Consider the following 24,024-nt stretch of genomic DNA (forward strand, 5'->3'; position numbering starts at 1 on the left):
GTAGGAAAGGCAAGTAGGATGCTTGGCTGCATAGCTAGAGGTATAACAAGCAGGAAGAGGGAGATTGTGATCCCCTTATATAGAGCGCTGGTGAGACCACATTTGGAGTACTGTGTTCAGTTCTGGAGACCTCACCTACAAAAAGATATTGACAAAATTGAACGGGTCCAAAGACGGGCTACAAGAATGGTGGAAGGTCTTAAGTATAAAACGTATCAGGAAAGACTTCATGAACTCCATCTGTATAGTCTGGAGGACAGAAGGAAAAGGGGGGGACATTATCAAATATGTTAAAGGGTTAAATAAGGTTCAGGAGGGAAGTGTTTTTAATAGGAAAGTGAGCACAAGAACAAGGGGACACAATCTGAGGTTAGTTGTGGGAAAGATCAAAAGCAACATGAGAAAATATTATTTTACTGAAAGAGTAGTAGATCCTTGGAACAAACTTCCAGCAGACGTGGTTGGTAAATCCACAGTAACTGAATTTAAACATGCCTGGGATAAACATAGATCCATCCTAAGATAAAATACAGAAAATAATATAAGGGCAGACTAGATGGACCATGAGGCCTTTTTCTGCCGTCAGTCTTCTATGTTTCTATATATTAAGCTTCCAGTCATGTATTTGACACGAGCGAAATTGATTAATTTCCTAAAAAGCAAAATCAGTCTGTTGCACCCATCAACCTTTTCATCAGAATCGTTCAGGAAACTTTGTTGTTTTCTCCCTTTCTCCCAAAACTGTGTGCAATAGAAAAAAAATTAGTGCATTAACCTCTAGGTGGCGATTGTAGGTTAAGTGCTTTTATCTCAGACAAAAGATAAAGGACTATTAGCAGAGGATGGTTTCGATCCATCGACCTCTGGGTTATGGGCCCAGCACGCTTCCGCTGCGCCACTCTGCTACTTGGATAGCTGCTCCCTTTTTCCTCCTACTATACAGCAAGTTGGGGTTTGTCTTTTTCACTTTTCTTCCATATATGAAACCACCATGCAAACAGGACACACACACTGTATATTGAACATTTTGGGGGCAAAATTTATATATCAGAATATTATCTTGTCAATGTACACCACCCATTGGTGTAAGACTTGCCATTTCCTGCTTTCATGTGTACATTATATTTATATTTGTTTTGTCAGGCACGTATTGGTGGCATACAAAAATATAATACAGTGTTCCCTCAACTTTCGCGGGGGATGCGCTCCGAGACCGCCAGCAAAAGTCGAATTTCCGCAAAGTAGAGATGCGGAAGTAAATACACTATTTTTGGCTATGAACAGTATCACAAGCCTTCCCTGAACACTTTAAGCCCCTAAATTACCATTTCCCATTCCCTTAGCAACCATTTAGATTATTACTCACCATGTTTATTAAAGTTTATTTTAAAAAATTATTAAAGGGGGACGAAAGTTTGGCGATGACATATGATGTCATTGGGTGGGAAAACGAAGAATTTTTTAATTAATAATTTTGAAAAACCGTGGTATAGACTTTTTGCGAAGTTCGAACCCGCGAAAATCGAGGGAACACTGTATTTATATACATGATACTAGTAAAAGAGAAACATTAGGACAGGGGATGGAAGGCACTCTGGTGCACTTATGCACACCTTTATGTTTATTTTCTATGTGAATCAGATTTTAACCATGTTATTAACTGTACGTTAACCATAACGTAGGTACCAATGAGTCCATATGAAAATACGTATTGCTTTTTCCTCTTTGTTCTTGGCTACATTGTTTAAATCAGTAAGGGTTGTTATTGCCTGCTTGCCTGCATATGTAATATGTTTATTATCTATGTGAGGCAATTTTAATGTTATTGTGACATAGGTACCAATGAGTCCATACAAAACAATTGCATCTTCCTTTTCATCATCTCTTTGCTGCATCATGGACTATGAATACTAATATGCTTGTGAAGAAGGCACAAAAGAGGCTGTACTTCCTGAGAATGCTGAGGAAGATAAATTTATCTCAGCATCTATTGTTGTCCTACTATTGCAGCACCATTGAGTGTCCTGACATACGACATTCTAGCTTGGTATGGGAGCAGCTCTGTAGTGAACAAAAAAGCTCTACAGAGAATTATTAAAACTGCCCAGAACATCATTGGGCTCCAGCTACCCGCCCTGGATGACATCTTCACATCTCGCTGTTCTGGGAAGGTGCATACCATTCTCAAAGACTCTTCTCATCCTGCTTACAATCTCTTTGAACTGTTGCCTTCTGGCAGGAGATACAGAACTAGAACTCGGACCACACGTTTCCTGAATAGTTTTTATCCCAGAGCTATACTCGCACTTAACAACGAACTAAAGGGTCACCATCAGTGAACTGTTGGGACAATATTACTCGGTTTGTCATGTAGATGGTGGAGTGGTTCAGGGTGAGGAATTTGTAGTGGGTGGGACATTTTATTCTATTTTTTATTCTATTTTTAAATTTTATGTATGGTGGGACTGGTCTCTGGGTGTCACACGACTTTTGTTGCCAATGACAATTCGTTTTTTTGACAATGACAATACATTTATTATTATTATTATTATTATTATTATTATTATTATTATCCCTTCATGGCATCAGACCAGAATATCTCTGGGACCGCCTTCTGCCGCACGAACCCCAGCGACCGGTTAGGTCCCAGAGTTGGCCTTCTCCGGGTCCCGTCAACTAAACAATGTCATTTGGCGGGACCCAGGAGAAGAGCCTTTTCTGTGGCGGCCCCGACCCTCTGGAACCAGCTCCCCCCAGATATCGGAGTTGCCCCCACCCTCCTCGCCTTTCGCAAGCTCCTTAAAACCCACCTCTGTCGTCAGGCATGGGGGAATTGAAATTTTCCCTTCCCCTAGGCTTATAGAATTTATACATGGTATGTTTGTATGTATGATTGGTTCTTTAAATTGGGTTTTAGATTATTTTTAATATTAGATTTGTTCACATTGTCTTTTTTATTGTTGTTAGCCGCCCCGAGTCTTCGGAGAGGGGTGGCATACAAATCTAATAAATACAAATACAAATTATTATTATCATTTAAATCAGTAAAACTTGTTATTCCCTGCTTCCCTGCGTATGTTATATATTTATCGTCCAGCGTTATTCTAATATAGGTACCAATGAGTCAATACAAAAAGATTGCATCTTGTTTATGTTGTTTAAATCAGTGGTCACCAAGCTGTGGTGGTATGCGAGAAAAATTTGATATGCAAGAAATTGGTGGGCAGCAGTGTACCCGACTTATGGAATATGGGACTGGCGAGGAAACTCAGGATGAGGTTGGAAATTTCTGCCAGAGGATGGAACAGAGTAGCACAGCTCTCACCAGGCAAAACAAGATAATGGTAGAAGTTTTGGCAGGGGGAGGGAGCAGCGCAGGAAGGATTCTGAATGAGTCAGAATGAGAGACAGAGAGGAGAGAACAGAAAGACACAGAGAGATGAGAGACAGAGAGATGAAAGAGAGTCAGAGAGAAAGATGAGACAACTTTTGGCAGACCCATCCTAGAATACAACTCATCTGTTTGGAACCCATACCACATTTCTGACATTAACACCCACGAAAATGTCCAAAGATACTTCACCAGAGGAGCCCATCACTTCTCTACCCGAAAGAGAATTCCCTACGAAACTAGACTTACAATCCTGGGTCTTGAAAGCTTAGAACTACGACGCCTTAAAAATGATCTAAGTATTGCCCACAAGATCGTATGCTGCAATGTCCTGCCTATCAAAGACTACTTCAGCTTCAACCATAACACAAGAGCACACAACAGATTCAAGCTTAATATTAACCGCTCCAAACTTGACTGTAAAACATACGACTTTAGTAATCGGAGTTGTTGAAGCGTGGAATTCATTACCGGACTCTATACAAAGGAATCTTGACTAGAAGGAATGTTAATCACTTCCCGCCTTGACACAATTGGCTGGTTAATCCAATTTTGTCCCACCAGAAAAAGCCGCTCTTGTTTCAAAACACAAATCAGTACATTTTCTGTTGGCGAGAAGTAAAAGCTATGGTCAAGAGTGGCAGGGATGGGCGATTTCCTATCAAAGAATTTGATTTGAGTCAGAGATTAAAGTGCTTTTCATATTATTTCAAAGACACAAACAGCTGAAAAAAAAGCCTGTAGATCGCACCTCAGAATCTGGAATTCTTGAATAACTGACAAAATAAATACACCTATTTCTTCATAGATAACTATGAATGGGATCAGTCGTTTCCCCCTTCTATACAGGAAACCACCTCACCCACATAAAACTGAAAGCAACATGCTTTTGCAACTATTTCTATTTACAGCTCCCGTGGCCGTAAGGTTTGCCATTAACTTCCTATATGTTGGTCTTAATGCTGTTGGCTAATCTTATACTGTAATGCCATTTTAACCATTGTTACAATGGAGGCAGTGATGAGTCAATACAAAACGCTTGCACCTGTCTTTTCACTGTAGTTTTAAAGGACTCGCTGTATTGCTTAAATTATTAAAAGACGTGTATATTTTATACACATAAATACTTCACATGTTACATACACGCACACAAATATATAACAGTATAAAGGCAAAAGCTTCAACAAAGCGAAACAGCCCTCTCAGAAAAAATGGAGGGTGGTCCTTAAAAGGACCTTTTGTTGTAGAATTCCATCGGAGAAACTTAGCCGCCGAAGCCGTAAAGAGTGCGGCCTTGGCGCTTCAAGGCGTAGACGACATCCATGGCAGTTACCGTCTTCCTCTTGGCGTGCTCGGTGTAGGTGACGGCATCGCGAATCACGTTCTCCAGGAAGACCTTCAGGACACCGCGAGTCTCCTCGTAGATCAGGCCGGAAATACGCTTGACACCTCCACGACGAGCCAGACGTCGGATCGCAGGCTTGGTGATTCCCTGGATGTTATCGCGAAGGACCTTCCGATGCCTCTTGGCGCCTCCTTTTCCCAAGCCTTTGCCTCCTTTTCCACGACCAGACATGATTACAGCAGTCTCTCTTCTTAACCAGAAAAACGATTGACTTCACCAACGGTGCTCTGGCCCCTTATATACAGAGGAATCCGACCAGAAAGAAAACTGCAAGAAAGAACTTAATCACTTCCCGCCTTGAAGCAACGGCCGACCAATCAGAAATAGCCGCTTGGGTTTCAAACAGGCCAATCAGTACGTTTTCTGTTGGCGGGAAGTAAAGCTAATGTCAAAAGCGTTGGAAGAGTGGGTTTCTTTCGGAAAATTCATTTATTATATTCGAGTCGCAGTTTAACACACTTTTCATCGATCTTGAATTCTTGCAAAATAAATACACCTATTTCTTCCTAGACAGCTATGAATCGGACCTGAATATATCTTTTATACTAAGATGATTCCCGGAATGTGGTTCCCATATTAAAGTATTAAATTAGTATAGCTTTTATCTATAAATTTCCACAAGGAAAAAAAATCAAAACATTTGACAGCGGCCCCAAATTTGCATATTTGGGGAAATTTCTAATTCTTCTGAAATCACAATATATTACAAGGTAAACCATTGCATTACTTTATATGTAAACAAGGCTAGGATTTGAGGGGGAACTTTTTATGGGATTATATGGATGATCCCACTGTATAAAAAAAAACACCTACAAAATAGATCTTTGGTCTAAATAGCTCCATTTTTCTCCCGACTTTATTCATTTTGCCTGCCAAAACACTTAATTAAGAGTTGCTTACATGCTCCTCCTTTTACCAATTTATCAGGGGAAAGGAAATATGTACATTTTATTAGAGGCAGAATGAAGAAGAAATGGTTTATTCTCCTCTCCCTTTATCCTTGGCTCTATTAGATTCTATTTTTTTTAAAAAAAAATAGCTGTAAATTGTTCTGGTGGTGCAATGGTCAAAAAACAGAAAGGTTAAGAATATATCTGGATGTTATATATGGTTTGTAATGTTAAGAACTTCTTATTTATGTTTGTTAGTGTGTATTACCAGTGGTATTTGTTATAAGGTCTTTCTAACTATCCTGATTTTTAGTAGTTAAAATTCTTATTATTACAGTTTTATTTCTTGTCCCTTTCTTGTGAGTCATTTTCTGTGTAGAATTACTGATCAATTGGTATTTGCATATCAATTTTTTTCAACTCATACTGTATGTATATGTAATGTGATTTTATATAGCTTATTTATACCTCCTAAAACAATATTTTTATTCATTGCATGTGGTTTGTGTGCTCTAGAGCTTATTACTAGATTATATTAGTCCTACAGATTCATAAATATTCAGCCACAGAGTAATCATTTTTAAGGGGGAGGGGGGGAAACAAACCACATGGATGCTAAAAATACCAGCAACTCATTTCCTTATTTTATTGCAACTCTTACAATCCAACCTCACTGTTTGAATAAATAAAATTGGCTTTTAGATGCTTTTTCAATGCATTGATGTACAAACAATATTTTCTATTGATTCCTTCACATCTTTGCTTGGAATTTGGTGCATTCTTCCTTACTTTAGGTCTGCACATGAGTTGTAAAGACCAGATGCCTTACTTTCCAAACTTGTGTGCATTGTGCTCCTTTTATACACAGAGCAAAATGAATGCTGACACAGAGGACAGAAACAAATGAACAAAAAAAAAGTGATATGATGTCATAAGGCTTAGCAGGCTAATGGAATGGAATGGAATAAAATAGAAATTTATTGGCCAAGTGTGATTGGACACACAAGTAATTTGCCTTTGGTGCATATTTATTTATTTATTTATTTATTTATTTATTTATTTATTTATTTATTTATTTATTTATTTATTTATTTATTTATTTATTTATTTATTTATTTATTTATTTATTTGATTTCTATGCCACCCCTCTCTTGAAGGTATTCTGGTCCCATGCCATATAGGGCTTTATAGGTCATATGCTCTCAGTGTACATAAAATAAAAGATACATTTGTCAAGAATCATGAGATACAACACTTAATGATTGTCATAGTGGTCAAATAAGCAATCCAATCATATTAGGAACCAGTCAATATAAATTGTTAGGAACAAAGTTACAGTCATACAATCATTTGTGGGAGATGAGTGATAAATATTAGCAACCCAATATTGGATGCAAAACACAATATATTTTTGAAACTGTGAGATCCTTTGTTTTGACAAAGTAGGTGGCTCTTAATGGGAGGTGGGGGAATTTAAACTCCAATGCAATGGCAGCACAAGTTGGAGGAACCCAAAGGGGCTTTTTTCATGAGGCAACTAGACTTCCTTGTTTGGAGGAACATTTAGCTACATACCAGTTTATTTGCTGACTTTATGCAAAGATTGTGCTAACTAAATGACGTTTGCATGACACAAGCTCCTCAAGACAAAAGGAAAATTGAAGTGGCTGGACCTTATCAGCTAGGAGGGATAGAATTTGAATATAAAGGCAAGGGAGAATAATACACCCAATTGAATGGGGAATTCCAGAGAATAGCTACGTAGTATGCATTCTTAAATGAAGTGCAAAGAAATAGAAGAAAACAGTTGAATAGGGAGAATCAGAGAAGATTTTCTTGAACAGAGAATTGGAGATATGCAAAGATGGGCATGATAAAGGACCAAAATGACAAGGACTTAACAGAGGCAGAGATTTAAACAATGCTGTTCCGTTCATGGAATGGTCACTCTTGTACTGTTCCCAGGTAAATATGACCTGAACTAAAATGGTTTATTTTAGCTATTTAAATTTGGTCTTTTTGAAATTAGTTCAAATTAGTATATTAGCGGAAAAAAATTCAAAAAAACAAAATTTAAGTAGCTAAAATAATCCATTTTTATTCCGGGTCAAATTGACCCGGGAACAGTAAGAGTGACCTTTTTTGCCCAGCAAAAACTAAGCACCCCTCAAAAAAAAATCATAAAAAGAACCCCTCAAATGACGCAGTCATGAAATTTCAAGTTTCAGATATGCAGGGAAAATTTTTTACACGGTCTCAAAAACTTGTTTTCGGGTCACATACGACACCGAACAGAACAGCAGGGTTGTTAAGAAGGGGCAACAAAATTAACAGAAAAAACTACACAAGAACAGCTTAACGTTCCTGACAACCATGAACGCCACTGACTGCAAACCAGACATCCTAGAACGTGAAGTCAAATGGGCCTTAGGAAATCTGAGGATAGCTTGCAGAGGTGACAGTATTCAAGCCCAGCTATTCAAAATCTTAAAAAAGGATGTAGTAAAAGTGCTACATTCAATTTGCCAGCAAATTTGGAAAAATCAAGTTTGTAGGGACATTGGAGGTCTTCTAGTTCAAGCCCCTGTTTAAGGCAGGAAATAGGAAAAGGTCCTCCCCCCAAAAAAACTTATTTAAAATGGAAATGAAGATCCCCTCCTTAGTATGTTAAAAAAAAAAAAAGCTCACTCAAAAGGGAATTCTTCCTGCCTTCTTTTAGAGTCTAAAAGCTAATACTGACTGAAAGAACATTATATTTATTTATTTATATTTATTTATTGGATTTGTATGCCGCCCCTCTCCACAGACTCGGGCGGCTAACAACAATGATAAAAAACAACATGTAACAATCCAATTTAATAAAACAACTAAAAACCCTTATTATAAAAACCAAACATACACACAAACATACCATGCATAACTTGTAATGGCCTAGGGGAAGGAATATCTTATATCTTAACTCCCCCATGCCTGGTGACAAAGGTGGGTCTTGAGTAATTTGCAAAAGACAAGGAGGGTGGGGGCGTTCTAATCTCTTTTGTATAATTTGTTAAGGAGAAAACTAGAGACAACTTCCCACAAACTTAGCCTTTTCAGAAACTGGGAAATATTTAGTGCTCTTGGTAAAAAACAGAAAAAAAAGGTAACTTTTGTTCAAGGGAAAAAAGGCTAAATTTGGCAAGCCAAATAAAATGTTTTGGATTTAATTATTGAAATACTCAAACAGTACAGCATGACGATTTGCAGGGTACTTTTAAAAAATAAAATTCCGACAGGGGGAGGGGGACCCTTAGGTTAAACAACATTTAACAATACTAGCGGGCTTTCCCCACCCCTTTTCAGAATGGTAACAAAACCTCCAGGCAGCAAAATTTGGAAGAATGTTTTTGCTACATACCAGCCTACTTGATATCTTTAGGTAGAGATTGTGCTTAATAAATACTATTTTGCACGATACAAGCATTCTGAGTGGTGGGTGGGTGAAAGCTCCCCAAGAGAAAGAGAAAATTAAAAGTGGATGGATTTTTTAATCACTCAGGAGGAAATGCAAAGCTGACTCAGAAATTCTTAAATTTAAAATGGAAGTCCCACTAACCTTGGTAGAAGCAGCCCTTCCAACTCCCCAGCTTAATAAATCACATTTTAGATATAAAGCGGCATATATACATCTCGCACTTTTTTTCAGCTAAAGTAAAAAAGCCAAGAGAACAAACATCTCTTTCGCTAAGAAAGTGACTTTAAAATGGAAGCCTTGGTAACTTTGACGATAGAATTAGCCCTTCCATTCCTCCCACCCCCGTTAATAAGTCACGATTTCGATATAAACCAATCTACCTATACCATATTTTTCAACCAAAGGGGAAAAAAGCCAAAGAAAACAACCAGCTCTTTCGGTGATAAGATGCGTGGCTCTTAAAAGAGCCTTTGGGTCTTTCTCTCCTCGTGCCCCGCTTTTACTTGGAGCTGGTGTACTTGGTGACGGCCTTGGTGCCCTCGGAGACGGCGTGCTTGGCCAGTTCGCCGGGCAGCAGGAGGCGGACGGCCGTCTGGATCTCCCGGGAGGTGATGGTGGAGCGCTTGTTGTAATGAGCCAGGCGGGAAGCCTCGGCCGCGATGCGCTCGAAGATGTCGTTGACGAAGGAGTTCATGATGCTCATGGCCTTGGAGGAGATGCCGGTGTCCGGGTGGACCTGCTTCAGCACTTTGTAGACGTAGATGGAGTAGCTCTCCTTGCGGGTCTTCCTGCGCTTCTTGTCCCCCTTCTTCTGAGTCTTGGTGATGGCTTTCTTGGAGCCCTTCTTGGGCACCGGAGCGGACTTAGCTGGTTCAGGCATCCTTCTCAAGACAAAACGTGAAGCTGGAGTACAAAAAAAAACCAAGTAAAGAAACCAAAAGGCGATTTAAGCTGCCAGCTCTGCCACGCTTCTATTTAAGCAAACTCTGGGAGAACGAGGAAAGCTCTTCGCGTTCTGGGATTGGCTGTTTTCGACTCCCGGAATTGAAAAACGCGCGCTGACACGCCCTCCACCTTCTCATTGGACGCGGAGAAGGCACCGCTCGCTCATTGGCTGCGTCGCTTCCTTTCTCGCCTCGACCAATAGAAACTGCAGATTTGAATCTCCGGGAGAAAATAAAAGGGGACGGGAGCCTTTCTTGAGCCATTCGCTTTTTTACCTGCCCAGGGAAGAAGTCATTACTTTTTTAAGGAAAGGAGAAGAAAAAAAGGCAGCATTATGTCTGGACGCGGCAAGCAAGGAGGCAAAGCCAGGGCTAAGGCCAAGACTCGCTCTTCCCGTGCCGGGCTGCAGTTCCCCGTCGGCCGCGTGCACCGTCTGCTCCGCAAGGGCAACTACGCCGAGAGAGTGGGAGCTGGGGCGCCTGTCTACCTGGCGGCGGTGCTGGAGTACCTGACGGCCGAAATCCTGGAGCTGGCGGGCAATGCGGCCCGGGACAACAAGAAGACGCGCATCATCCCGCGCCACTTGCAGCTGGCCATCCGCAACGACGAGGAGCTGAACAAACTGCTGGGCAAAGTCACCATCGCCCAGGGCGGCGTCTTGCCCAACATCCAGGCCGTCCTGCTGCCCAAGAAGACCGAGAGCCACAAGGCCAAAGGAAAGTAGAAGCCAGCAGGCTCCCTCGCTGCCCACCACGACGACACCCAAAGGCTCTTTTAAGAGCCACCCACCTTTTCCTGGAAAGAGCTTGTCTCGACTTAAGTGAACAGTATCCTGAGATCTTTCTTTAAAAAATTTCCTCCACAAAAGAAGGTTACACAATGTATAGAAAGCGTCTTTCTTAGGCTAATAAATGGCAATGAAAAATAGGTATTTAAGTCATCCAGGTGAATGGATGGCTCAAATTCCTTCCACCTATGACTGTTAACTTGTTGCTTGTATCCTTAATATTTATATTTTTATTTTTCCCTGATTATTTTGCACCCTATGACAATCATTAAGTGTTTTCTATCATGATTCTTCACAAACATCTTTCTTTTATGCACACAAAGCATGTGCACCAATGACAAATTCCTTGTATGTCCAATTGCACTTGGCCAAAAAAGAATTCTATTTTAGATCTAAACTATTATGGGATTTCTGAATCGTCCCAGTCCTGGCTGTCCCAGAGATGCTTTTTCCAAAAAGTAACTGGACTTCCTTTGAGTTTATTTTATTTATTTATTTTTTATTTATTTATTTAGTTGGTTGGTTAGTTAGTCCAATACACAATACATATTGAAGAGGATAGACATGAGGTATTATATATAAAGAAAAGATATAAAACTAGAGGAGAAGATATATGAAAGGAAGAAAAGATATATGAGATAAGGAGAGACAATTGGACGGGATGAAAGGCAGGCTAGTTCACTTATATACGCCCCTTACTGACCTCTTAGGAATCTGGAGGGGTCAATCGTGGATAGTCTAAGGGAGAAATGTTGGGGGTTAGGGGTTGACACTACGGAGTCCGGTAATGAGTTCCACGCTTCGACAACTCGATTGCTAAAGTCATATTTTTTACAGTCAAGCTTGGAGCAATTAATATTAAGTTTGAATCTGTTGCGTGCTCTTGTGTTGTTGCGGTTGAAGCTGAAGTAGTCATTGACAGGCAGGACGTTGCAGCATATGATTTTGTGGGCAATACATAGATCATGTTTTAGGCGTCATAGTTCTAAGCTTTCAAGACCTAGGATTGATAGTCTGCTTACGTAGGGCATTTTGTTTCGAGTGGAGGAGTGAAGTTAAATAAGTAGTTTATATAAACGCCTTTTTAAAACTTGATTTGTATTTGCACTAGTGTAAACCTGTCTGAACTTAACTGGTTTAAAGGAGGTGAATAACATGTTAAAAATGTAGCTGCTACATATGTTTACAAATTATATACACAGGCTTACAAATTATATACAAATTATATTACAAATTATATAATATAATTTATTATCTTATCATTTTTTCAGTATCTTATATTTGTTACATTATATTTACTATATTATTAAAGGGTTGGAAGAGACCTTGGAGGTCTTCTAGTCCAACCCCCTGCTTAGACAGGAAACCCTACATCACTTCAGACAAATGGTTGTACAACATCTTAAAAACTTCCAATATTGGAGCAACCAAAACTTCTGGAGGCAGGCTGTTCCATAGATTAATTGTTCTAACTGTCAAGAAATGGCTCCTTAGCTCTAAATTGCTTCTTTCCTGGATAAGCTTCTACTAGTTCAGGGGTGGGCAATTAATTTTGCCATAGAGCCGCATGAGAAATTGGGATGGTTTTAGAGGGCTGGACTAATATGATTAACTCAGTTCTACCCATTGGGTAGAACTGAGTTAATTATATTATAATTATAAATTATAATTATATATATTATGTTATGTATTATATAATATATTAATTAATTAATTATTATTAATTAATTAGATTTGTATGCCGCCCCTCTCCGCAGATATATTATATCTTGAACACCTGGTTCTTATCTAGAAAAGTTATATATTATGTATTATATATTATATATTATATATTATATATTATATATTATATATTATATATTATATATTATATATTATATATTATATATTATATATTATATATTATATATTATATATTATATATTATAAATTAATTGCCCACCCCTAGTATGTAGTATACATATGTTGGTAACAGAAGCTAAATGAAAAAAGCTGAAATCATTTGGTCATTATCACTTCCCTATAATTCCAAATTATGAAACAGGTTGGACTGACCTCCACGAGCCAGTCACAGACAGCGGGCGGGCCGCATCTGGCCCCCCGGCCACATCTTGCCCAGGTCTGTACTAGTTGCTTCTTGTCCTACACTCAGGTGCTTTGGATCTGGTGGGGGATTTTAGCTGGGCATCCCTTCCATCTTTGGTTTTACAGTAATTCAATTGCATGCTTTTCATTCAGAATGCTTTTTCAGCAGGCAATTGGACTTCCTTGTTTTTCTCTTTTGAAGATGTTTCGCTTCTCGTTCAAGAAGCTTCTTTAGCTTTGAAAGTGTTGTGGTTCAGCCTGGGACCCCTCCGGGAATGGCTGATTTGCTGTCGGTGTCCGGCTCAGAGGCTGAGGACCAGGAGGGACAGACTGATGAAGAAGCTGAATCCCAGGCTGAAGATGAAGGACAGCCAGAGTTCCACCAGGGGGAGCTCTCCCCAGCAAGCAGCCTGGATTCCCTGGGGGAAGATGCTAGTGACTTCATAGATATGCGACAGAGGAGAGCTAACGAGAGAAGAACGCAATTGGCCAGATATTTCCAGCATTAGGGGTCGCAGCTGGGTTTGGGTGTGGTGCTTGGGAAAGGATAAAAGGCGGCCCCACCCTTCCTGGCTTGTGGAGTTTTATCTTGGAGATTCGTGAGACCTGTTTGTGAACTTTGGTGGCTACAATCCTGGTTTGTGCCTTGGACTCTTGAAACCTTGGGGGGGGGGGGGTGCCAGCAAGAAGCTTTTGGAATTGACTGGACATCAGGACCCTGTTGTAAAGTATTGTAACCTGTCTGCTGTGAAGACAGGTTTTCCTTTGTGCTTATTTTTTCCTGCTATAAATTACTTTTGGATTTTACCAGAGTGTCTGGCTGTTTTTCAGTGGGTGTGGAGGTCTGGGAAAACCCAGACAGAACAGAAAGGACAGTGGGGAATGGAAGGATTGATATTCCTTGCAGACATCTGGTCAACTGCATCCTTTTAGAGGGTCATTGAACCCCATGGTGGTTTATCTGTGTCCTCATGGTCACCTGAATAGTGTTAATGATTCCTGTTGTCTGTAATTTTTCTTCTGGAAATTCATTCTTACTGTCACACCATGGTGTTCATCCCAAATTGTACAGCTGAATCTCTATGGAGATTTCCATTCCTCCATACAATGGTTGCCCAAAATGTACTTTTTCGGTAGGCAACTCAATTTTCTTGCTTTTATCTTTTGAAGATGTTTTGCTTCTCATCAAAGAAGATTCTTCAGCTCTGAAGAAATCCTGAAAAATCACATTTGGGACAACCCTGATCTGGAGGACTGAGAATCTTTACAGATGTTTCATTCAGAAGTTTCTCTAAACTCAGCAGTTCTAATGAAGATTCCCCCATCTAGGAATTCTGGGAGTTCAAATCCAGGCATCTTAAGGCTGTAGAATTTTAGAAATATTTTAACGTTCTGGCACGTTTTGCACCCGGGATTTCAATCGGTCGCTGGAATTGAATTTGCAACCTTTGTATTTAAATTGTATTCAGCAGAACTGATAAGGGCACTAACAAACTGGGGTACTATTTATATATATAAATAGATCTGTAACATTATACATACAACTAAAATCGATGTTCAATACATTCAATACATTCATTCATTTATTTATTTATTGGATTTGTATGCCGCCCCTCTCCATAGACTCGGGGCGGCTAACAACAGTAATAAAAAACAGCATGTAAATCCAATACTAAAACAACTAAAAAACCCTTATTGTAAAACTAATCATACTACATACAAACAAACATACCATGCATAAATTGTAAAGGCCTAAAGGGAAAGAGTATCTCAGTTCCCCCATTCTCTTTCCAAACAATCACTCTTTTATTTACATTTACATTTCTTATTTCTATTCTATCAATTCATGCCATTTCTCTCATGTTGCGTTATATTCTGAATGTTTCTTTCCCTTTAATTATAATGTGTGTCCATTTCTGTGCAGTCAAATGTTTTTTGAATAACTAATCCCACTAATCCCTCTGGCGGTATTATTATTATTATTATTATTATTATTATTATTATTATTATTATTATTATTATTATTATTATTTAGATTTGTATGCCGCCCCTCTCCGTAGACTCTTTCTTGCTGCTGCTCATATATATAATCTCAAATACTTTTATCTTCTATGTTTATTTTATTTATTTATTTATGTATTTATTTATTTGTCAATCAAGTATAGTTTATATAAAAAAATAGGACAGGGATGGTAGGCACAATAGTGCGCTTATGCACACTCCCCAACAGATCTTTTAGAAAAGGGGAGAAGTCAACAGTAGACAATTTAAGTTTGAACATTTTGGGGTTGGGAGAAGAAAAAACAGAGTCAGTTAGTGAGTTCCAGGCGTTGATCACTCTATTGCTGACGTCGTGTTTTCTGCAGTCTAGTTTGGAGCGTTTTAATTTTAAATTATGAATCTGTTACGTGCTCGTGTGTTGTTGCGGTTGAAGGGTAAGTAGTCATTAACAGGAAGGACATTTTGGTATATGATTTTGTGAACGATGGTTAGATCACTTCGGAGGCGACGTAGTTGCAGATTGTCTAATTTCAGAACTTCAAGTCTGGAGTTCGCCTTTAAATATCGTCAGGAAAAACAGTTCCGCTTTCATTTCTATTTGATACTATTTGATATGTATACATTTTCTTGCTAAGGGACTTCACACTAACGCAACAACGTTGCAAAGGAACGGTGGTACTGTATAGTCTAGTTACGAAATATAGATATCGGTGGATCTTAACTGGTTTAAAGGGGATGAATTAACTGGTTTAAAGGGGATGAATAATGTTTAAAATGTAGCTGTTCTATCTGGGAAAAGGAGCAGAAAGTAGTAGCATAGCCGCCGAAATAGCTCAGTTGGGAGAGCGTTAGACTGAAGATCTAAAGGTCCCTGGTTCGATCCCGGGTTTCGGCAGAAGGCTCTTTTTGGTCCTTTTTCTATAAGGAAAACAGAAGTTGTCGAAACAGAAATTATACCGGACGAGTGTGTTGGGCTACCTATTTTAAAGGAAAGGAATGGAAGGAGACGAGAGGAAATGGGGGAAGGGAAGGGAGGGACTCTAGGTACAGCTCTGGAATATGGGACTAACTTTCTCAACATGAGCATACAACCATCAAATAAGTTCAATTCAATTATTATCAATTATTCAATTACTTTGTAATTTTGTAATAATTATACTACCTTTAATAATTTTGTTACAATTAAACAACATTTAAAGATTTTGTTATGATTAAATAAGCATTCATAATTTTGTTAAGTTAAATAGGTGCATTTTATAGCCTTCCCCCCTTTACAAAATGTGTTGCCTGGCTGTGAATGAATTGGATGACTGATTTTAATATACAGTACTGTATATGGGATTTTAGTAGTAATTTTTAATTAATTAGATTCGTTGTCGTATTGTTTTTGTATCTTGTGAGTCTTCGGAGAAGGACGGCATACAAATCTTCTATTATTATTATTATTATTATTATTATTATTATTATTATTATTATTATTATTATTATTATTGTTGTTATTGTTATTGTTATTGTTATTGTTATTATATTATTATTATTATTATTATTATTATTATTTACAAATTTCTTTCTTTCTTTTTTAATGTATTTGTGATCAGTGGTACTTAAAATTATGAATTAGGGTGCATGAGATTTAAAATTCTGACCTTGGTGGTCTCTAAGATCCAAAAGGTTGGGGACCCCTGCTCTAAGGTACACCTACTGTGTCTCTTCTCTTGATAACCAAAGAGGAAGGAAATGAAGACTGTCCAGAGTCCAGACTATACAGATTGAGTTCAGGAAAGACTTCATAAACTCAATTGGTATAGTCTGGAGGACAGAAGGAAAAGGGGGGGACATGATCGAAACATTTAAATATGTTAAAGGGTTAAATAAGGTTCAGGAGGGAAGTGTTTTTAATAGGAAAGTGAACCCAAGAACAAGGGGGCACAATCTGAGGTTAGTTGGGGAAAAGATCAGAAGCAACGTGAGAAAATATTTGACTGAGAGTAGTAGATGCTTGGAACAAACTTCCAACAGAAGTGGTTGGTAAATCCACAGGAACTGAATTTAAACATGCCTGGGATAAACATATATCCATCCTAAGATAAAATACAGGAAACAGTATAAGGGCAGACTGGATGGACCATGAGGTCTTTTTCTGCCGTCAGTCTTCTATGTTTCTATTATGGTAAATTTGTTTTATTTTAATTACGAAGGAAATGGCATTTGAGCTGCACAGCTCTAGATCAGTGATGGCTAACTTTTTCCGTAGCAAGTGTGAAAAACGTGCAAGCGCGTGTATATGAATGCGTGCATGCACCAAACCCCCCAAAATGCAACATGTGCGTGGCCCCATGTATGTGTCCCATCCCATACATGCACCTCATCTCATTAATGTGGCCCGTCTCCATGCATTCATGTGCATCCCCCTGAATGCACCATGCCCCCACTCATGCGTAGACAATGCCCTGCAGGTGCCTCCATTCTATGTCATATATGCCCTGCTCCCTATCCCTGTGCATTTTCCTGCACATGCCCCACCCATGTGCATCAGACCCTATGACTATCTGGCCGATGGGAGACACACATGCATGCACCGTGAAATTGAATTAGGGTTCTGGAACTAACTATCCCCCCAATGTCTGTACTGCTTCCACCCTACTGGCCTTCCAAAATGCAGTGAAGACCCAGCTTTGTCAATCAGCCAAATTATGTCAATAGATTACCGTATATACTCGAGTATAAGTCGCTCCGACTATAAGTCGAGGCCCCTACTTTTGCCACAAAATTGGGGTAAATTTATTGACCCGTGTATAAGTCGAGGATGGAAAATGCAGCGGCTACTGGTAACTTATTAAAATGGAAACCAATAAAATTACATCAATTGAGGCATCAGTAGAGTAAATGTTTTAGAATATTTATTTCAAAGAAAACCAGTAAACTAGCTCTGTAAGTTTAAAAGAGGGTAAAAAGGTATATGTACCCCAAGGCAGTATAGGCAAAAAAATTGCAAGTACTGTACTTACCTCAAGCCCCCACTGCTCCTGCTGGTTTGGGTTAGGGTTACGATATTTGGCCTCTCCTTGCCTCAAAGAGATACAATTTCCCTCTCTATTTACTATTACTGAACATCCAAAATATACTATTTAATTCTATGTATATATGCCATATGTATACATACATATTACACACAGGCACACAAAAATATACCGTACATTGTTTACTATATAAACTGTATATGTACGGTATATTTACAGAGAGAGAGAGAGAGGGAGGGAGCTCTTGTAAAATTACCGGTATACTGTATACGGTACATTCAACCTCACTTACTGTAATAGGAAAAACAAACCCAGAGTCCACTTTCTGCCACACATTTAACCATAACTAGAACATTACACATATGGTACCTTCAGATGTACCAGTACTTCCCTAGCTTGCACATCATTGTTAGAGCTAGGAAATGCCATGGATTGAGTAAAATGTGGTGATTCTCACTGAACAACGCTTTTGTTTAACAACCACAATTTTGGGCTCAATTGTGGTCATAGGTCTTTCTTTCTTTCTGTCTGTCTGTCTGTCTCTCCTTCCTTCCTTTCTTCCTTCTTCCCCCCCTTTCTTTTTCTGTCTGCCTATCTTCTTTCCTTTTTCTTTCCTTCTTCAGTCCCTTCCCTCCCTCCCTTTCCTTTTTTGTCTTTTTTCCTTCCTACCATCTTTCTTTGTCTCTCTTCCTTTCTACCATCTTTTTTTTTCTTTCTTTCTGTCTTCCTTCTTTCCTAACTCCTTTCTTACTTCCCTCTCTCCCTCCCTCTTTCCTTGCCACCCAACTCCAACAGGACTCTGGGTAGCTCACAACAATCACAACAACTAAAAAGCAATATAAAATGTAACAACAATACAACAGCATATAGCATAAAATGCATAAATAACCCTTAAAATGCCTTGACACTGGCAATGAGTAAAATGCCAACTGTATAAGACTGGGACTTTAAGACAGAGGAGGGGGGCACCCCTGCTCAGGTGCAGAGCACAAAGCAGGGCTAAGTCTCCAAATGAAAGATGCAGAGAACTACCGTAATTTTCCCGGAAGGCTTGAGCACCGGTGCTTTTCATTCTAGAAAAACAACTCAGCCTGGCATCCCCCTCCCCCCTTCTCACCACGGAAATACCCATTGACAGAACGCCTGCCGGTGTCTCTTTCGGCTGCATCCACAGTTTACGTCACGCTCCCTTTAGCCTTCTGGGAGCCGTAGTGTCTCTTTGGGCAGAGCGGCTGAGCCCGCCTCCTCGAAAAGACTACAACTCCCAAGAGGCACCGGGAGGGAAGTGTGGGCGAAGGGGGCGGGCGCCCGCGGAGTTGGTCGTGGGAATAGAATGAAAAGGCAGTCAAGTCGGCAAAATAAAGGCGAGTGAGTGAGGGAAGGGAATATCGGGAGGGAATGGCTCACTGCTTTTCCACCCAGCCAGCCCCTTCCCACTGAGACGAGGGGGATCATGCAGTCTGGCAAACGTTTTTCACCTGGCAGGAGCCTTGGTGCGGGGCAGGCAGAAAGTGAAGTCCCGGCAAATGGATAGCTGGCTAGGACCACACGCTCCCATCCGCCCCTTGCCCTGGCCATTTCAGAGGACAACCTCCCTCCATCGGCCACTCCGGTAATTTTCTATTGGAAAAATCCATTGCTGCAATCCCAAACGGTCATTTTTTTAAAAAGCTGAGAAGCTGGGATTGCAGCAAGGAATCCCAGGGCGGGCGGGGGAGGTGCCTCCGTGGATATAATCACCTTCTTTTGGTGATTGCTGCCTGCTTGGAACCCCCATCACCGTCAGGTCGCGATTTCCTTTCCTACAACGAAAAGAGGCGGCACCTTCCTGAAGCGCTCGGTTAAGCGGCTGGAGGAAGGCGGGGAAATTGCCGCCTCTTTCGAGCTGAAGGAAAGGCAGACCACCACCTTTCTCTCAGCCACTTCCTGGAGACCGCTAAGGATAGCGCTCTGGGAGAGGGGGCAACTGCCCAGTTAAGAAAGAAAAATCCACCCCCTAGCCAAATGGCTTTTTTCCTGTTTAGCGCGGCGTTCGAGTGGTTGGCAGGTTCCTTTGCTTGCACGCAAGAGCCAACCACTCGAACGCCGCGCTAAACAAGAAAAAAGCCGTTTCGCTAGGGGTTGGATTCTTGCTTCTTAACCGGGCAGTTGCCCCCTCTCCCAGAGCGCTATCCTTAGTGGTCTCCAGGAAGCGGCTGAGGGAAAGACAGCCGTCTTTCAGCTTGAAAGAAGCGGCAACTGCCCGGTTAAGAAGGGAGATTCCACCCCCTAGCCAAACGGCTTTTTTCCTGTTTAGCGCTCGAACGCTGCGGTAACAGTAAAAAAGCCGTTTGGCTAGGGGATGGATTCTCCCTTCTTAACCGGGCAGCTGCAGCTTCTTTCTGTTTAGCGTAGCGTTCGAGCGCTAAACAGAAAGAAACGGCAACTGCCCGGTTAAGAAGGGAGAATCCACCCACTAGCCAAACGTCTTTTTTACTGTTACCGCAGCGTTCGAGCGCTAAACAGGAAAAAAGTCGTTTGGCTAGTGGGTGGATTCTCCCTTCTTAACCGGGCAGTTGCCGTTTCTTTCTGTTTAGCGCTCGAACGCTACGCTAAACAGAAAGAAGCTGCAGCTGCCCGGTTAAGAAGGGAGAATCCATCCCATAGCCAAACGTCTTTTTTACTGTTACCGCAGCGTTCGAGCGCTAAACAGGAAAAAAGTCGTTTGGCTAGTGGGTGGATTCTCCCTTCTTAACCGGGCAGTTGCCGTTTCTTTCTGTTTAGCGCTCGAACGCTACGCTAAACAGAAAGAAGCTGCAGCTGCCCGGTTAAGAAGGGAGAATCCATCCCCTAGCCAAACGGCTTTTTTACTGTTACCGCAGCGTTCGAGCGCTAAACAGGAAAAAAGTCGTTTGGCTAGTGGGTGGATTCTCCCTTCTTAAGCGGGCAGTTGCCGTTTCTTTCTGTTTAGCGCTCGAACGATACGCTAAACAGAAAGAAGCTGCAGCTGCCCGGTTAAGAAGGGAGAATCCATCCCCTAGCCAAACGGCTTTTTTACTGTTACCGCAGCGTTCGAGCGCTAAACAGGAAAAAAGCCATTTGGCTAGTGGGTGGATTCTCCCTTCTTAAACGGGCAGTTGCCGCTTCTTTCAAGCTGAAAGACGGCTGTCTTTCCCTAAGCCGCTTGCGCCCTCTTGTGGTGACCCGTCAGTCACCCGAGTATAAGTCGAGGTCGGGTTTTTCAGCCCATTTTTGGGCTAAAAAAACCCGACTTATACTCGAGTATATACGGGTAGGTATGTATGTATGTTGATTGATTGATTGAATTGTTGTGGGTTTTTAATATTGTGGTTTTTTTAAAATATTTTTTTCATTATAATACAAAGATTAAAAAGAGCAGGTATATGGTGTACGTTATATAATTCTACAATGTAATTGTTATTTGTCTAGTTGTTGTACTTAAATTCTTAAATATATTATGCAGAACAGCCCGTAGTCCCCCCTCCCTCCCAGTTGAACTGTTAGTCCCACAGTTCTTTTTTAATACCATTATACAGCTTATGGCATCAGCAGTTATCAAACATTTGTTCTATCATTCAATATAATCAAGTCAGATTGATTTGATCTTAATTTTGTATGTTGGATTGATTTTGAGAACATCTAATTTATTTACTACTATTATTTTTTCTTGTCTCGACTCAGTCATAAAATTTCTTCCAAATTTGATAGTATTTGGATACTTCTTTATTTTTAAGTTTTTGGGTTAATCTGTCCATTTCTGCACAATCGTATATTTTTTTAATCATTTCTCTTTCTGATGGTGTTTCTTCTTTTTTTCCAATTTTGAGGTATTGTAATTCTGACTGCTGTAATCATATGTTGTACTAAATAATAGTAAGTCTTTTTAAAGTTTTTGATTGAATTAGGGTTCTGGAACTAACTATCCCCCCAATGTCCGTACTGCTTCCACCCTACTAGCCTTCCAAAATGCAGTGAAGACCCAGCTTTGTCAATCGGCCTAGGGGCCATGAATAGTACTATCTGTCACGGCCAAATTATGTCAATAGATTAGGTATGTATGTTGATTAATTGGACTGTTGTGGATTTTTAATATTGTTATTATTTTAATGTTTAGTTTTAATACAGTGGTACCTCTGCTTAAGAACTTAATTCGTTCCGTGACCAGGTTCTTAAGTAGAAAGGTTTGTAAGTAGAAGCAATTTTTCCCATAGGAACCAATGTAAAAGCAAATAATGTGTGCAAACACATTAGGAAAGAAGTAAAACCTCAGAATTTGGGTGGGAGGAGGAAGAAGAGGAGGGGGACAGTCGCTGCTGAAGGAAGAAGGTGAGGTGAGGAGAATAAAAAAAATCCAAAACTTTAAGGCTTTAAAAAAAAAGAGGGACTCTGAGGCGGTGAGGAGAATGCGCCTCCCATACATCCGGTGCGACGTTGCTTCCCATGCACTGCGCCAGAGAGAGAAACCCAGGGGGAATGGCAGGAAACTGGCCGGGCCTTTGTGCCACTCTCAAATTTCCTGGGAAATTTTTCTGGGCTCATGTTCTTAAGTAGAAAATGGTTCCTAAGAAGAGGCAAAAAAAATCTTGAACACCCAGTTCTCATCTAGAAAACTTCTTAAGTAGAGCTACCACTGTATTAATATTGACGTCTTCCATTAATGTATTATATTGTGTTTTATATTGTTGAAAGCTGCCCTGAGTCTCACAGGATTGGGTGATATAGAAGTCAAACAAATAAACAAAACAAATAAATGCTGGGCTCTAGTTTTGCTGGCAGAAGGCTGCAGGAGGCTTCCCAGGCCAAAAATGGGGTGCAGGGCCCCTGCCTGCCCCGCCACACTCCATTTTTGCTAGCAGAGGCATTGGAGGCTAGTCCTTTGCTGTTTTCAAGCCAGGCCCCTGGGCCAGATCTAAGCACCCAGCGGGTTGACACCCTTGTCCAAGATACACAAAATCACTTTTGTTTTATTTTTCCTTCAAGTGCAATCCAGTCTGAGTCATCTGGAACTGGGTGACCTCAAAAGAAACAAAACTGGGAGGAGGCCCTTTGTTGGGTGTCCTCAGGGAGAAAATGTCATCTTGGCTTAAATTGGATCGCTGCTCCAAATAATTGTTGTGAGCCGCCCCGAGTGTACGGGGAGGGGCGGCATACAAATCTAATAAATAATAATAATAATAATAATAATAATAATAATAATATTATCACACCATCTTTTTTTACAATGAACGATTCTGTGAAGACCTGGAAGACAGAACTTTTATCTCCAATCCGGTTACTGGGTAGTCCTTCCAATTACCGTATTTTTCAGAGTATAAGATGTACCTTCTGCAAGACGCATCTTCTGCAAGTTGTTTTCCAGTGCCGCTGGTCGAGAGCTCTATGCCAGCTCACGGTGTCTCTCTTCTTCCCCACCCCTCTCTTCTTCCCCACCCCAACAGTGGCTCTCAACCTGGGGGCCAGGATCCCTTTGGGGGTCGAACAATCTTTTCACAAGGGTCGCCTAAGACCATGGGAAAAGACAAATTTCCCATGGGGTTAGGAACTAAAGCTTCTATTCTGGCACCTTGGAACATATTTTTACAATCCGACCAATCTTTTATTTATTGTATGTATTTTTTACATTTGTATGCCGCCCCTCTTCGGAGATTCCGAGCGGCTCACAACAAAAAACACAGTACAAATCCAATATTATTTATTTATTTATTTTATTTATTTATTTTATTTATTTATTGGATTTGTATGCCGCCCCTCTCCGCGGACTCGGGGCGGCTAACAACAGTGATAAAAACAGCATGTAACAATCCAATACTAAAACAACTAAAAACCCCTTATTTATAAAACCAAAAAAGCGGCATTAGATAGGTTGGGAACCACTCCTCTAGAGTGATTCTGACCTGGTTCTCCCTGGCAAATACAATACCTTTTCATATCAAGTATTTATTTTAAAAAAGCTTCATTGCTCTGGTTTAGTTTCAAAGCAGGGAAAAATTAGCACACAAAAAGTCAAAGTCAGGAAAGCAGTCATGAAACACAACAAACGATCAGA

General features: G+C 40.3%; 3 protein-coding genes and 2 non-coding genes across 5 annotated transcripts; 2 read left to right on the forward strand and 3 right to left on the reverse strand.

The window, feature by feature from the left end:
* Positions 1–833: 833 nt before the first annotated feature.
* TRNAM-CAU (transfer RNA methionine (anticodon CAU)) lies at positions 834–905 on the reverse strand. The gene has a single exon. It is a non-coding gene; the product is annotated as a tRNA-Met (tRNA).
* A 3,703-nt stretch (positions 906–4,608) lies between these two features.
* On the reverse strand, positions 4,609–4,987 carry LOC139153282 (histone H4). The gene has a single exon (XM_070727025.1). The coding sequence runs from the start codon at positions 4,965–4,967 to the stop codon at positions 4,656–4,658; it is 312 nt and encodes a 103-aa protein (XP_070583126.1). The 5' UTR covers positions 4,968–4,987; the 3' UTR covers positions 4,609–4,655.
* Positions 4,988–9,614: 4,627 nt separating this feature from the next.
* On the reverse strand, positions 9,615–10,090 carry LOC139155006 (histone H2B 8-like). Its single transcript, XM_070730186.1, has one exon. The coding sequence runs from the start codon at positions 10,018–10,020 to the stop codon at positions 9,640–9,642; it is 381 nt and encodes a 126-aa protein (XP_070586287.1). The 5' UTR covers positions 10,021–10,090; the 3' UTR covers positions 9,615–9,639.
* Positions 10,091–10,367: 277 nt separating this feature from the next.
* Positions 10,368–11,064, forward strand: LOC139154687 (histone H2A type 2-C-like). Its single transcript, XM_070729570.1, has one exon. The coding sequence runs from the start codon at positions 10,420–10,422 to the stop codon at positions 10,807–10,809; it is 390 nt and encodes a 129-aa protein (XP_070585671.1). The 5' UTR covers positions 10,368–10,419; the 3' UTR covers positions 10,810–11,064.
* A 4,716-nt stretch (positions 11,065–15,780) lies between these two features.
* On the forward strand, positions 15,781–15,853 carry TRNAF-GAA (transfer RNA phenylalanine (anticodon GAA)). The gene has a single exon. It is a non-coding gene; the product is annotated as a tRNA-Phe (tRNA).
* The last annotated feature ends 8,171 nt before the right edge of the window (positions 15,854–24,024 follow it).

Source organism: Erythrolamprus reginae, chromosome Z, assembly GCF_031021105.1.
Source record: "Erythrolamprus reginae isolate rEryReg1 chromosome Z, rEryReg1.hap1, whole genome shotgun sequence".
NCBI classification, from domain to species: Eukaryota; Metazoa; Chordata; class Lepidosauria; order Squamata; family Dipsadidae; genus Erythrolamprus; species Erythrolamprus reginae.